The following is a 16,241-nucleotide window of genomic DNA, read 5'->3' as shown; positions in this document are numbered from 1 at the left end:
AGCCTAATACTACGGTATAGGAGATTTCTAACCCTCCCGATGTAGATCTCCAAGAATGAAAAGTTCTCCAAACCTTCACATAATCTTTCTGGTGCAGAACATCTTACTGCTTAGAAGGGTCTGTGTTTCCTTCTCTTAGCATCCCTTGGAACTTAGGATCCACCTTTCAGCCTCCAGGCTGTCAGCGATGAGGGTTGGGATGGAGAAGTGGTCCTTGGAAGAGTAAATCCGGATGATCTGGAAGAATCCAGGCAGGGAAGATGGACAGGGCTAAAAGTCTCTTTAACCAACTACTCTTGAGCCAATACAGAGTTTTGAGAATTACTTGGCAGTCCTCCAAGGCAATCTTCCAAACAACTTGAGAAGAATTGATAGAGGAGGAAAAGCATAGGCTAGACCAGGGGTGGGCAAACTTTTTGACTTGAGGGCCGCAATGGGTTCATATATTGGACCCGGGGGCCGAACCAAGAGTAGATGAATGATGTGTATGTGTCATCCATAGTAAGTATAGTAATATTCCCCCATAGTAAGCAGAGTAATTAATCCCCCATATAGTAATTCATCCCCCCTATAGTAATTCGTCCCCCATATAGTAATTCGTCCCCCATAGTAATTCGTCCCCCATATAGTAATTCATCCCCCATATAGTAATTCGTCCCCCATATAGTAATTCATCCCCCATATAGTAATTCATCCCCCCTATAGTAATTCATCCCCCATATTAAGTCCCCAAGTCCCCCCTGTGTCAATTCACTTACCTTTGCTCCGCGCGTTCCTCTCGCCGTATTCCCGCGCCGTTCCGGTGCAGCATGAAAACCTGTCTCCTGTGAGGATCTGTCCCCCTCGACGTATCTGCTGCTAATGCCTGAAACTGGCACATGCGCAGATACGTCGAGGGGGACAGATCCTCACAGGAGACAGGTTTTCACGCTGCACCGGTCTTCAGGGCGGACTGTGAGAGGAGCCTAGCGGGAGCCTAGCTCCGCGGGCCGGATTAAAAGGTCCGCCGGGCTGTATACGGCCCGCGGGCCGTAGTTTGCCCATTGCTGGGCTAGACTGAGGTCCCACACCTGCGTTAAAGCATCTGTCCCTAAGGCGTGAGACTCTCTTTCCAGGGAAAAGAAGTTCTGGACTTTCCTGTTTCTGCCGGACGCAAACAAATCCACCTCCAGAAGCCCCCAACCGATCTATCTATCCATCTGGTCTTTAATAACTCCAGCATCTTCAAAGGACAAATCAGCATCTTTGGAGACTTGTGAAAAAGGGGCATTCAACCTAGGACATTTAAAGAAGATCTCTTCCTCTGAGCTAAACGGAAATCTCTGCTTATGTCCTCTGGAAAGGAACAACTTCTTTTCTGGAGCATTTCTCTAAGGGATTGGTGTACTGGAAACATTCTATTCTTTCTTTCCTGAAGACCTCTATACATCATATTCTGGACAGATTGAGGGGGATTTCCTCCTCAATCTGTTCTGACATATAAATCGTTTTTAATAACTGATCTGTCTTCTCTACAGGGAAGAGAAACCCGCTAGAATAATTTTTCCTAGCATCTCCTTCTCCCTCCAGACTCACTTCCCCTGAAGAACGAGGGGATTTCCCTTCTTCCTCTGAATCAGAGGAAGAAATATTTGCATCTACAGAAGGGAGAATGACAGGATCGCATTCACAAGGGAAGCAGCTTGTGATGTAGAAGTTTCATCAGATACTACAGATCCGACTGAACGCAAAGTGGAGATCATTTCTTCCCGCATGGATCGCATTAAATTTTTGATGAAGGAGACTGAGTCAGAACCTGCCACAGATAAAGTACATTTTTCAAAAATCTTTTTTGTGTAGGAATCTGTGAGCCTGGAGCCACAGCTCCCACATCTTTTTTGAATTGTGAGAGTCCTAGGGGGAAAAGGGAGAGGACAGAGGGGGGAAAGAGAACAACAATATACCATCCATCCTCATCTCTCCTACCACCTCCCCCCTCACCCTTCCTCTACTACGGGGTACCAGAGAACCCTACCTCAGAAACCAGGGCTCTGGATCCTTCAGAGGTGGTGCCTAGCTGACTTGCCATCCTAGGCTTGGGGACATCCGATTTCGGCTCCGCACCTTCACCCTCCTGCATATTTGAAAAAGATGAGGGCCTCTGCACTGCCCAATTCAGGACTTCTGTGGCCACAGCCACTTTCCACCAGGTCCAATGCTCTGTCTGTCAATAGTACAGCACCTCCTTATTTAAAAATGGCACCTCGGGGTCCTCCCAATGGCTGCAAGTGCCAGCACCGCCATCTTGGTACACCCTTCAGCCACTGCCTGAAGTGACGCACCTCGGCCATCTTGGAAGGACCCGGGAGAGGCATCACACAGACCAGTCACAGAGAAGCCAGGATAGAAGGGCAGCTTAAGCCCCCCCCCCCCCCCACTCCAGTCAATCGGCATGTCCCCTGGAAGGGACAAAAAAAAAGGAGCCTCTGGAGTCCTCAACCTAGTTAACAGGAGCGAGATCCAGGTAATTTAAGAGCCTAAGGTCTTCTCTAGTGCAGACTAATTCCCTGGGACACTACCCACAAACCCCCCCAGGCCTCTGCGCCAGACTAGAACTGGAAATAGGCACCATCCGGGTTCTTCATCCCCCCTCTGTATCCTTGCAGCTGGAATGGATGCTGCACATATGACCTGGAAGCCCTGTTCCTTCTAGAAATGACATGAATGCTGCCTGTGGAAGCTGAGGATGCTCCTCAGCCACCAGAAACATGGTGCTGCTGCCGAGCAAGCAATACAAGCAGTGGTGCTTCTGAGCAAAAACAGAGACAGACCACCGGGCAGTACAGGCTCTTCAGAGCATGGAAAAAGGAGAATGAGCCAGAACATCTCCTACCCATAATGAGGGGATGCTGGGAGAACCCTGAAGAAAAATCTGTAAAGGCAGAAAACCCTTCCAGGGCAGCCCTTCCTAGCTTCCCCACAGTTCCCAAGTGTTCCAGCCTAGCCAGAAGAAACATGAAATCTAAGGATCTATGATGAGAAGCCTCCTCTCAAAATTGAAGTGTTTCCTGTGTCTGGTGGGAGAAGCTTTGATCTCTCAAGTGCTGTCCTGAAAGATGTTATGAGAAATAATACTTTTAGATTTTCTGTGCAGATTTAAACTGAATGTTTGCCTGTTGGGCTATCCAGTGGAATTAAAGTGCTACTAAACCCACGACAGTAGAATCAGTCTGTATATGCAGTAAAGCATGCTTGTTATACTCACAAGGGGTTAATCCTCTGCATAGTGTAAAAAGGATGTTTGATCTGGTCTTCTTTGATCCTCCCCTTCTTCCACGTTCCCCATTTCACCTCCTGACAGAACAGAGCCTAAAGGACACTCTGAACATGCTCAATTTGGTGTGTACTGCTAGAGAGTTTTTTCCTTTTTTGGGGGAGAGTGCATGTGATCAGCACAGGGCCAATCAAAACTTTCCAGACATAGGGTCAGCGGTTATGCAATCTCACAGGGCAGTGAGAGAATGAAAACTCCTACAAGCTTTAACCAGTGCTCAGCTGAACACTAACAGAGGTCACAAGACTGCTCTAACTGCTGATGAGAAAAGGTATTTAGCAGTTTATATTTACTAAAATAATTGCATTTGTATGTTCTGTGTACTGTGGGAGGGCAGATAGAGTGAATTCAGGGTCCTGAGTTTAGAAACACTTTAAACATAACTCACTAGTCAATAAAAGAAGAATCCTCTTAGAATTAGAAAGCAGGTTAGATAATTACCAATATAATAGTATAGTTTTAGCCCTCTTTCACATGAGTGGTTTCAAATACAGCTGCTGTTCTGCAGCACAGCATAATGGAAATCACATTATTTTCAATGGTCTGTTCACATCAGTGTAGCACAGGTGCTACTTTGGTGCTGGTGCAGTGCGATTTTGGCCCTATAGACTTCAATGGAAACACACCAAAAATGCATGTAAAATGCACATACACGTGTTTTTAGTGCAGTTTTGTGTAGGTTTGTTAGTGTGACCAATCCCTGCCCTGCTTATTCAGCTGCCATTCATGGATTCCACGAACAGCTTAGTGTAAATAAAAGGAGCCTGGAGAGTTAAAATAAAAAAATGGAGTTTCCCACACTATCTATGCACACACATGATGAATGGATAAGAATTACCAATGCAGCAATAATTAAAAAAAAAAAGAATCATTTACATGGTACAGCTAAGGTTTCCCTCTTGTGCAAAATATTTACATTACATTTTGATCTTTTGGTCCAATATGGGTACACACAATATACAAAAAATACTTACACTTATTGATATCCAAGGCTGGCTGCAGCCTGGCACACAGGTAGGCATTACAGCTACAACACTTCAGCATATCACATTCAATGTTTGTCCATCCATACTTGGCACAAGCTAGAGGACATAACTCTGAAGGTTTCCCAGCCCATTTCAGAGAGTTCTTAAATTAAGGAATATATCACTAGTAGTATAAATGGTGCAGTAACCAATATATTAAATATTTTCTTTTTTTTCCCCCATATATGCAGAAAACTACCATGGGTTGCAGGAAGAATATTTCTCGATTCCCCCATCATCACAGTCAGTGTTGATAAACGAATCACTCCTGCGGAGGTATTGTGTTCTTCTGGCAGGCGAGTCGTCACTTTTGGGAGAACACAATGATTATTGCTAGCGGCTATAATAGCATTCTAAAAATCCGACACGCTGGCAGTACCCACAAAGATCGATGAATCAACATGGGTGCAATCAGCCTGCCCTTAGATGGATCTATGACCGGCTTAACAAAAGAAGCCAAGATAAGTGACCCCTCCAGGTCCTCTATCCTAGAAATCATAGGGGAGCATTTACTAGTAGGCCCCCACAACTAGCACAAAGGCCTGAAAGATAAAAGCAAAAAAACCTCTGATGTTCCTGTAAGGCTGGAGGAAATAAATCCTGAGGATACTAGAGGACTATGCTCAATATCTCAATACTGTTATTAGGGTTTATTCCAGTGCTACTTGTAATGTGATGTATCAAAAGGATATAGAGAAGGATTCCACCCTGGTGAAAAAAGCTTCTTTGCTTGTAGCTTCCAAAGTGTCAACATCAGCTGAAGCATCAAAGCTGTGGTTTCCATCCGACGAGAAACTGTTGTCCTTCCTTAAAAGAGGGGGGGAATAAAGCAGTGGAGACTATATAAGCAAGAAACAAAATCTATCTATATAAAAATATTACACTTGTGAAATACCTTAATAACAAGTCCAGTAATGTCACTAACAAGACCAGTAGTGATTCATTTCTATTTGAAGAGTAACTCCACTTTTGTTGAGAGAAAAAAAAAATCCCCTATCAATATACATTGCAAGGATTTTAACAAACTTTGTTGCAGATTCCTACTCATTTCTACTCTGAAGAAAAAGCGGTTTGTTCAGGTGACGCCCTTACAGTGTTCTAATGAGGAGAATGCAGGGTCTGTATTCCTTAAGAAGTAATTATCCCTTTGGAAGTATGTCTATAATCTGACTTGTATCCTAGTGCCGCCTTCTGAAAAAAAATCAGTGAGTCAATCACACTGAAGGCGTTCCTCACCAACTGTGGAGAAGTTCCTCACCCATCTGGAGATATTGCCATATTGTGCTGAAATTAACAGAAAATTACAGTGCTGCAGACTGAAAAGGAAAGGTAATATTTAGTAACATTAAATTACAAAATGACTTGCAAAGCAATTGCATATGCTCTATATTTTTTTTTTTTTAGTTTTTCTTTTCCCCATAAAAGTGGAGTTACCCTTTAAGAGCTGCTCACATACCCAAACTATATTTTTTAATTTTTGAACAGTGAATAAGTGATAACATTTCTGTCAGGTTTTTATTTCTGTCTGTGATCTCATTTGTGAGATTGTCTCTCACATCCTATCTCACCAGGACAGGAAGTTAGAGATATTTAGACACTACTCTTCTTTGTTCTAATAAGCATCTATTTTTCTGTATCCCAATGGAGAAAATTCCAATATTCCTATCCTGAGAAAGTGAGGGGGGAAAAAAGGGTTGCCATCTGCCGAATTTTGAACCGGACAGGCTAGAAATTTTCTAGAATTACTCTGGTTCATGAATTGTTGTGCAGAATTTCAGGTCTGGCCTCTATGCACTGCAAATGGGGTTCCCTCTGCTGCTGTGCATGGCATTATTACAGGATCAACTGTCACTTTGATAGCCGAGTCTCGCTGTGTTTCAGGAGCACTCACAGCGGTTCCTGTGTGCCTAAGTTTAGGAGGGGGCTTGATTCATCATTTAACAATATTGTTACACTAATTACAACTGCTACAATGTATTTTGATTAGTGCCTATGTGAAGACCAAAAACATGTCCTTGTTCCAGCAAACCTGCAATCAGGACTGAGCCAAGGGGTAGGCAGAAGAAGCAGGCACCTGGGGCACTCCAGTAGGGCATAAGAGCAGGACCTGTAACCTATGCTGCCCAAATAATTCACAGCTCATGAGTGGGTGTTAAAAGACCTTGTCCCAAAACTGCCTTCAATTGTTCACTTAATGCTTTATGAATGCATTCCACCACATTTTTAGAGCTCATTCACACCAGTGTACATTTACTTACTCTAGTGCACTGTGGTGACACTCACCTAACAGCACCCCAGCACACCTTAAAAATGCAAGCAGGGTGTCCAGCATGTTGTGCAGGGAAAAACAAAGGCTCCAATTTCACACACATTGCTGTGTGTTTCAGGCCATTTCTGAATGAGCTGTTTAACACATTAACATGCGTGTATTGTGGCAAAAAGCGCCATGGTGCAAACTGGCTCTTATCGCGATTGGCTGTAATCTTATTGCAGATTTAAAATGATTGATTTCTCCAAAGCTTGTTTTCATATGTTTTGCTTTTCAGGGAGATCTCGAAACAGTACTAAACCCAAAACTGAAAATGTAATATATTGCAGCTTACCATTCATAAGATGTGGCGGCTGCATCAGTTTTCTTTTCTTAGGCTTTCTTCTTTTTGTTTTCACTTAGTGATCTGGCCAGTAACACACCTCCTGTATTACAGTGCCTACACTCTGGATGAAGGAGAACAGGAGCCACCTTTGGATAGCAGCATTGTCAGCTGGGAGTGTTAGAAGAGTTGATTTAAATACACTAACAAATTCAAGCCAAACGCAAGCTCACATTGCAGCTACACAGGCAGTTAGAGCAAACATTCCTTTCTTTTAGGGATAAAGGTTTAACATAAATAAAAGCTTAATAAAAGCACCCCTGCTAGTGTTAAATGGTTTGTGTCATCTCTGTAACTGCTACATTCTGCTGGAGAGGCTGTTCTTTAAAAAAAAAAAACAACAGATTTACTGGCTGGATCATCCAATGAAAATAGCAGTAAGAAAGCCTAAAAAATGTATATGAATGTAGCCATCACATTTATGAAATGATAAGCTGGGAGGGTAGGCTTTAAAGTTCTATGCACATAGCTGTGTTAGAGTAAAGGCAAAAAAAAAAAAAAGTTATACTTGCAAAGCCTGACTGCATGGGAAAACTTTTTTGCCCAGAGTTGGACTTTAAGTGTACACCAATGAGTGCACGCTCAGAGATGCACAGATGTTCGGTGTATCCACATATAGACAATCCCATTCATGTTAACTTGGACACAGCGATTGCATAGACACAGCTGCCACCCCCATTTCTCTTGTTAGTGGGTGCAGGTCCCCGAATCCAGAGTTCAATGACCTGCACCTCCACCGATGTCAAATTGGAAGCAGCAACCAATTGAAATGAATGGAACTGCACATCTGTACACGGGCAATACACAGCCCTAACAGGTGTGTACTTAAGGACGCCTATGTGAATGAGGCCTATAGCACACACACCAACCACTATGACACAATTCATTCACTCTTCTGTGGCTGAAACAGTGGCAGCCCCTGAGGTATCTCTCCCCCCCCCCCCCAACAGGGACTTGTAGAGTAATAAACCCTGACAGAGGATGTAAGCATTCCCTGCTCTGCTCTGTATTATTATTTATTACAGGTACTTACATAGCGCCATCAATTTACACAGTGATATATATAGTACATTCACATCAGTCCCTAACCCTCAAGGGGTGTACAATCTAAGGTCCCTAACTTACATTCATACACATACTAAGGCCAATTTAGACAGGAGCCAATTAACCTATCAGCATGTTTTTTGGAGTGTGGGAGGAAACCAGAGTACCCAGAGGAAACTCAGGCACAGGGAGAACATGCAAACTCCAGGCAGGTGGTGCCGTGGTTGGGTTGGATTCGAACCAACGACCCTAGTACTGCCAGGCGGAAGTGCTAACCATCTAGCCACTGTACAATCCTAATGTACTAGAAGAGTGGAATGCAGGAAATAAGAGACACCCTCGGCTCACCTGCTATCACTGCAGCGCTCCTCGCTCACTATCCCCTCGTTGATCAGCTCTCGGACCTTCCCCGGTGTCCCCACGGGAGATCTAAGCGGAGTCCCCGTGCTTTCATTACAGGACGCTGCCATCTTGATAACCCGGAAGTGTCGTACTTAGCCGGAAATCAAGGACATTAGACTGTGCACATGACTTCCGGGTCGGCGAGCCTCTGCAGACTCTCAGTGGTGTTGTGCTGTAGTTACTGCCCCCTCTGGTGGTGGGGAATAGTGGAGGACTGAGGATCACCGCTATACAGTGCTGTCTGTACATAGCCTAGCATCAGCACTCCGCTGATCGCATGGCCTCATATGTATGTGAACAGTGAGAAAATAGAATACAAAATTCAAAGATTTTTTTTGTCTTGTAAACATAAGAAGAGTATCTTGAAGGCGAGTCAAAGAAAAAAAAATCCAACGATATCCAACCTCTTGTCGTTCATCAGTGTTTACAGAGAAGATCATACAATAAACCTGCTGATTTATACAAAGAACATCCACAGTATACAGAAGAAAGGGCAATGGACAATCTTCTGGTTTAAATTATAACTATTACCGCTTTCACACTGCTCCACTAAAAAAGAAAAAAGAAATTAACCCTTGGATCACATCTGTGCGATTGTTACATAGTTACGTAGTTAGTCTGGCTGAAAAAAGATAAAAGACATCCACTTCAACCATAAAAAAAAAGTTATAATCCTATACCTATATTGTGTGGGCTGCGATTTGGACGGGCACAAGAGCCCATTCATTTGAATGGACTCCCATACCCCGGGACACGCAGGGAAGAAGTCCCAGTACTATTTGGGAAATTGCTGCCCGCACGTGAACCGAGGTTCCTAGTACAGTTGCGATTTCCAGGGCGGGCGGCGTGCCATTAGAATTAATGGCACCCTCCTGTGGGTCACACATTCCTCTGTGTGGGTGCTGCGGCTGCAGGTATTTGTGCAGGTCCCGCATTCCTCTGTGTGCGTGGTGCAGCTGCAGGTATTTGTGCGGGTCCCGCATTCCTCTGTGCGGGTGGTGCAGCTGCAGGTATTTGTGCGGGTCCCGCATTCCTTTGTGTGGGTGGTGCAGCTGCAGGTACTTGTGCGGGTCCCGCATTCCTCTGTGTGGGCGGTGCAGCTGCAGGTACTTGTGCGGGTCCCGCATTCCTCTGTGTGGGTGGTGCAGCTGCAGGTATTTGTGCGGGTCCCGCATTCCGCTGTGTGGGTGGTGCAGCTGCAGGTACTTGTGCGGGTCCCGCATTCCTTTGTGTGGGTGGTGCAGCTGCAGGTATTTGTGCGGGCCCCGCATTCCGCTGTGTGGGTGGTGCAGCTGCAGGTACTTGTGTGGGTCCCGCATTCCTTTGTGTGGGTGGTGCAGCTGCAGGTATTTGTGCGGGTCCCGCATTCCTCCGTGTGGGTGGTGCAGTTGCAGGCATTTGTGCGGGTCCCGCATTCCTCCGTGTGGGTGGTGCAGCTACAGGCATTTGTGCGGGTCCCGCATTCCTCTGTGTGGGTGGTGCAGCTGCAGGCATTTGTGCGGGTCCCGCATTCCTCTGGGTGGGTGGAGAGGCTGCAGGTATTTGTGCGGGTCCCGCATTCCTCTGTGTGGGTGGTGCAGCTACAGGCATTTGTGCGGGTCCCGCATTCCTCTGTGTGGGTGGTGCAGCTACAGGCATTAGTGAGGGTCCCGCATTCCTCTGGGTGGGTGGAGAGGCTGCAGGTATTTGTGCGGGTCCCGCATTCCTCTGTGTGGGTGGCGCGGCTGCAGGTATTTGTGCGGGTCCCGCATTCCTGTGTGGGTGGCGCGGCTGCAGGTATTTGTGCGGGTCCCACATTCGTGTGTGGGTGGCACGGCTGCAGGTATTTGTGCGGGTCCCGCATTCCTGTGTGGGTGGCGCGGCTGCAGGTATTTGTGCGGGTCCCGCATTCCTCTGTGTAGGTGGTGTAGCTGCAGGCATTTGTGTGGGTCCCGCATTCCTCTGTGTGGGTGGAGAAGCTGCAGGCATTTGTGTGGGTCCCGCAGCTGCACCACCCACACAGATGTGAACCAGGGGTTAAACACTTTTTGCTTCATTTAGTTTTTGATGCATTTGAGTTGCGTTTTTTTTCCCCACTACCCACAGGGGCATTGCGTTTTTTAGGCAGTTTCCATTCATTTCAATGGAATTTTTTTTAACGGAACAAGCGTGCACTAAAAATACAATAAGCAGGATTTTTTGCACCGCAACTGAAGCGCAGCGGATCAGTGTGAAGAGCGCCATAGGATTTAAAGGGATGCAATTTTCTTCCGCTTTTCTTCCCCTTTTTTTAACCAAATCAGGTGAACGGTGTAGGAATTACAACAGTTTGCATATGTGCCTCCCACTTGTTAAGGGACGAAAAGTAATGGGACAATTGGCTTCTCATCTGTTCCATGGCCAGGTGTGTGTTATTCCTTCATTATCCCAATTACAATGAGCAGATAAAAGGTCCAGAGTTCATTTCAAGTGTGCTATTTGCATTTGGAATCTGTTGCTGTCAACTCTCAAGATGAGATCCAAAGAGCTGTCACTATCAGTGAAGCAAGCCATCATTAGGCTGAAAAAACAAAACAACCCCATCAGAGAGATAGCAAAAACATTAGGTGTGGCCAAAACAACTGTTTGGAACATTCTTAAAAAGAAGGAACGCACCGGTGAGCTCAGCAACACCAAAAGACCCGAAAGACCACGGAAAACAACTGTGGTGGATGACTGAAGAATTCTTTCCCTGGTGAAGAAAACACCCTTCACAACAGTTGGCCAGATCAAAAACACACTCCAGGAGGTAGGGGTATGTGTGTCAAAGTCAACAATCAAGAGAAGACTTCACCAGAGTGAATACAGAGGGTGCACCACAAGATGTAAACCATTGGTGAGCCTCAAAAACAGGAAGGCCAGATTAGAGTTTGCCAAACGACATCTAAAAAAGCCTTCACAGTTCTGGAACAACATCCTATGGACAGATGAGACCAAGATCAACTTGTACCAGAGTGATGGGAAGAGAAGAATATGGAGAAGGAAAGGAACTGCTCATGATCCTAAGCATACCACCTCATCAGTGAAGCATGGTGGTGGTAGTGTCATGGCGTGGGCATGTATGGCTGCCAATGGAACTGGTTCTCTTGTATTTATTGATGATGTGACTGCTGACAAAAGCAGCAGGATGAATTCTGAAGTGTTTCAGGCAATATTATCTGCTCATATTCAGCCAAATGCTTCACAACTCATTGGACGCCGCTTCACAGTGCAGATGGACAATGACCCAAAGCATACTGCAAAAGCAACCAAAGAGTTTTTTAAGGGACAGAAGTGGAATGTTATGCAATGGCCAAGTCAATCACCTGACCTGAATCCGATTGAGCATGCATTTCACTTGCTGAAGACAAAACTGAAGGGAAAATGCTCCAAGAACAAGCAGGAACTGAAGACAGTTGCAGTAGAGGCCTGGCAGAGCATCACCAGGGATGAAACTCAGCGTCTGGTGATGTCTATGCGTTCCAGACTTCAGGCTGTAATTGACTGCAAAGCATTTGCAACCAGGTATTAAAAAGTGAAAGTTTGATTTATGATTATTATTCTGTCCCATTACTTTTGGTCCCTTAACAAGTGGGAGGCACATATGCAAACTGTTGTAATTCCTACACTGTTCACCTGATTTGGATATAAATACCCTCACATTAAAGCTGACAGTCTGCAGTTAAAGCACATCTTGTTTGTTTCATTTCAGATCCATTGTGGTGGTGTATAGAGCCAGAAATGTTAGAATTGTGTAGATGTCCCAATATTTATGGACCTGACTGTACCTTTTAAAGTGGTTCTAAAGCCTTAGGGCTGGTTCATACCATGCCCACACGGGAATTGCAGGAACACGCTGCATTTGGGGTGTCATTAACCACTTGACCTCCAGAGGATTTACCCCCCTTAATGACCTGGCCTCTTTTTGCTACTCGGCGCTGCACTAATTCAACTGATAATTGCGCGGTCATGCAACTCTGCACCCAAACGAAATTTAGGTCCTTTTTTCACACAAATAGAGCTTTCTTTCAGTGGTATTTGATCACCTGTGCGCTTTTTATTTTTCACGCTATAAACAAAAAAAGGCCAAAAATTTTGAAGAAAAACAATATTTTTTACTTTCAGCTATAAAAAATATATAGTAAACTCAAAGTTGGTTATAAATTTAGGCCAAAATGTATTCTGCTCCATGTTTTTGGTAAAAAAAATCCCAATAAGTGTATATTGATTGCTTTGTGTGGGAGTTATAGCGTCTACAAACTATGGTATAGATACTGCAATTTACGCCATTTTTTTGCTATACAGCGCTGCGCTAGTTTAATGGACAATTGCGCGGTCATGCAATACGGTACATAAATGAAATTTACATCCTTTTTTTCCCCACAACTTGAGATTTCTTTCGGTGGTATTTGATCGCCTGTGCGGTTTTTATTTTTTGCGCTATAAAAAAAAAGGCTGACAATTTTGAGGAAAAAAAACAATATTTTGAACTTTTTGCTATAAAACATGTCCAGTAAAAAAAAAATGTTAAAATCAAATTTAGTCATAAATTTCTGCCAAAATGCATTCTGCGACATGTCTTTGCTAAAAAAAAAAACCCAATACGTGTAAATTAATTGGTTTACGTGAAAGTTATAGCGTTTACAAATGGCGGGAAAGATACTGGGATTTTTAGGGTTTTTTTAGACTAATAATGGCGGCGATCAGGGACTTATGGCGGCGATCAGGGACTTATGGCGGCTATCAGCGACTTATGGCGGGACTGTGGCGGACATTCTGACACTGGGGGGGAACTGACTTTGGGTCACTGACATCCCCAGTGACACCAATACAGTGATCAGTGCAAAAAAAAAAACACTGACACTGTACTAATGGCACTGGGGAGGAAGGGGTTAAGTTTATTTTTCAGGGAAGGGTTATCTGTGTGAGGGGGAGTGTTTTACTAGGGGGCGGGGGTGTGTACTGCAGGGGACACTGCTGATCGGGAGAGAGAAACTCTTCTGTCCCGATCAGCTTGTCCTGGAGCTGTCTAGGCCCAGAAGTTCGATGTCTGGGCCTAGGCGCACATTTACGTTTTATTAAAAAAAAATATGTGCTGAGAGCGCGTGCCCTGTGCGCTCCCAGCACACACGTTCGGTACTCACGGAAAAGTCCCAATCTCCTCTTACCTTTCCCGGTCAGTGAATCATGGTGGTCACATGACCCTAAAACCCCGCCCACCTCACGGCTTCTGAAATCCTTAAAGGGCCGGGAGGCGCCGGCACAAAGGGGTTAAGGTGGAAGTGAAGGCAAAATCTAACTAACTCTAAATCTCCTAGATACGTCTATGTGAGTGTTCTTTGCTATGTTTTGATATTGGACGATTTTGTTGTTATTCACGTAAGACTGTATTAACAAAATGACCATATGTCTCTGGTCAGTGTTGTATTTTACCTGACCTCTGAAAATAAAGGAAATAAATCTAAACCTACTCTCAGCCACACTCCAAGCCTAATCTATCAAGCCCTGTAAAGAACAAAAATCACTATACTTACCTGTTTTGCAGTCGGTCCGGTCCCACACTGAGCTGACAGCAGCAGCTTTAGTATATAGGAGTGTGTAGGACATGCAGCCAAGAACTCTATGGGTGATATCACTTCCCATGCATTTTTTGGCTGTCTCCTGCACACAGAGGGTGCCACTGGCGACTGGACCAGAGCACCTACAGAACAGGTAAGTATAGCGATTTTTTGCTTGACAGAGCTAGAAAGATTAGACTTAGAATATGGCTGAGAGTAGGTTTAGCGTTAGTTAGGTTTTGCCTTTACTTCCATTGTAAAGGGTTTGTTTTACCTTAACACTTGCATCTTTTCTTGGTCTTCCAAGTTCGCATTCTCCAGCCGTTTGAATGGGTGGGCTGCAATGACGCCATTCTTGCTCATGCACATGTGAGTCAAGATCGCGACATGGCACTCTCTGCCTTGATAGCACACTTGGTGTGCCCTGAATGCAGAGTGCACTGCGCATGCGTAGTGATTTAATCATCTGGAGCTGATGTGAGTTTCTCGTAAACGGCGCACATTTAGGAGATGTTCGCTGTACATACAGGTAAGACTTATTATAATCTTATCTGTAGGTACAAGTTATAAAAAAAAAAGAAGATAATAGCGGCTATGGGATCCACCCACTGCCAGTCTCCAGGAATGTGGAGCCTGATGGAGGACTGTGAGAGAAGAGTTCCCCATCAGGTCCGCCTGCCTTGTGATTGACAGCAGAGTTACTTCCTGGTTTCCAGGCCTAGGCAAATGATATCATACATCCCAGCTTCAGGAGCGGAGGAGGAGTTTTCTCATGTAAGTATACCCTCCTACCTGAAAGCCTGAGCTACAGGCAGATGGATTCCAGAAAGTAAAGGCTACTTAAATCATCTGTCCTAATTAAGATGCTAGAGGGTGTTTTTCAAGCTGATTTCTCAACAAATAAGCAAATTGGTTTGTGGTGCTCAAATGCGGTGTTCCATTTTCGGTTTGAAAAGGAGCCGTGTGAACAGCAAGCTTTTACAAGACAAGACAAGACAAGACATTTGCAGAGCTTTCAGCAAGCTTTGTTGAAGCTTTTACACCGCGGTCACACCAGATGCGATTTGCTATACCATGCAATTTGGAAATCGCATGGTAAATCTCACCCTATTGTCCACAATTAAAATGGTCATATCAGTGCGATTCCCACTTGGTCATAGCTGAAACGATTTCTAAAGTAGTACATGCACTACTGCAGGTGTGCCTTGCATAGACATCTGGGCAGATGTCTTGCAAGCCACACCTCAAGACAGAATGACATCTGACTTTGAATCGTGCGATTTCACTGGAATATTATTGGGAGTGCTGATTGTCATTTTAAACAAGCTGCTAGCAGGTTTCAGCACTACTAGAAGCTTGGTGAAGGCTACAATTAAGCTCCATGAGCGGGGCGAAACATGTCAGAGGTATGTAATCAGGAGCAGTTTAGGCTGAAGCTGTATTTCCACCCTTCTGTATACCTTCTGTCTTCAGATTTGCTACTGCGGTGACACCACTACAAATACATCCACAGAAATACAATTAGTTCTGCAGTATACAACCCCCTCCACTGCCTTTGCAGCTTAAGGGGAGCAGTTGGGGGTGGTTGGGGAGGTAAAATGTGGCTCAGTCAATTGGTTTTACTATCCCCAACCACAACTGTAAAGCCTTTAAAGTGGTATTAACCCCCCCCAAAAAAAAAAAAATCTTGAACCCAATCAATCCTTAGATTGCCATACACCCCTGACAAATGTGATTTGTGATGTAAGGTGTAAGACAGAGAGAAGATACAGTTCAGTGAGGCAGCAATGAGAGCTTGCTCTAACCAGACAGGGTTGAGGATTCAGTGTGTCAGCGCCTGCTGTTTCAAGAAGGGGCAGCACTGAGCATCTCTGGTCTGATTGTAGCAGATGAGTAATTCCTAACAGAATAAATGAGCGTGATTTAATAATTTAATAAAGTAGCATTGTTTTTTTAATGACCAGACCTCTGTATTGTCTGACTGATGTGTGAAATAAAAATTAAATAAATTCTAAATGAAAAAAAGTAACATTGTTTTTAAACACAGTGAGCACTATGTGTTTCCTTTTTTTCTTTCAGCATACCATCCGAGTTTGCAGTCTTTGCAGTCCAAGTGCCAAGGTAAGAGTGTACCCATGGGGGACAGTGGTTGTTGCACAGGATACTTGTGTATATATATAGCACAGTGTCATGTACCTACCTACGGTAGCTCTAGCGCTCCACAGACCGGTTTTCCCCAGGGCACGCCTGG

The 16,241-nt window shown here is 44.6% G+C and overlaps 1 protein-coding gene across 1 annotated transcript in view; it reads right to left on the bottom strand.

Annotated features, from left to right (window-relative positions):
* Positions 1–8,521, bottom strand: part of ZC3HC1 (zinc finger C3HC-type containing 1) — a 45,946-nt gene extending 37,425 nt beyond the window's left edge. The window contains exons 1-3 of the mRNA XM_089676916.1: positions 8,382–8,521; positions 5,031–5,145; positions 4,288–4,438 (exon numbers count right to left, since the gene is read on the bottom strand). Of these exons, the coding sequence (XP_089533042.1) occupies positions 4,288–4,438; positions 5,031–5,145; positions 8,382–8,503 (388 nt within the window). The 5' untranslated portion in view covers positions 8,504–8,521. The remainder of the gene's footprint in view (positions 1–4,287; positions 4,439–5,030; positions 5,146–8,381) is intronic.
* Positions 8,522–16,241: the final 7,720 nt, after the last annotated feature.

This window comes from Staurois parvus, unplaced genomic scaffold (genome assembly GCF_062004578.1).
Source record: "Staurois parvus isolate SC_StPar_1 unplaced genomic scaffold, SC_StPar_1.0 ptg000175l, whole genome shotgun sequence".
Lineage (NCBI taxonomy): Eukaryota > Metazoa > Chordata > Amphibia > Anura > Ranidae > Staurois > Staurois parvus.
Note: the sequence above shows the minus strand (reverse complement) of the source record. Positions and strands in the feature narration are given on the sequence as shown.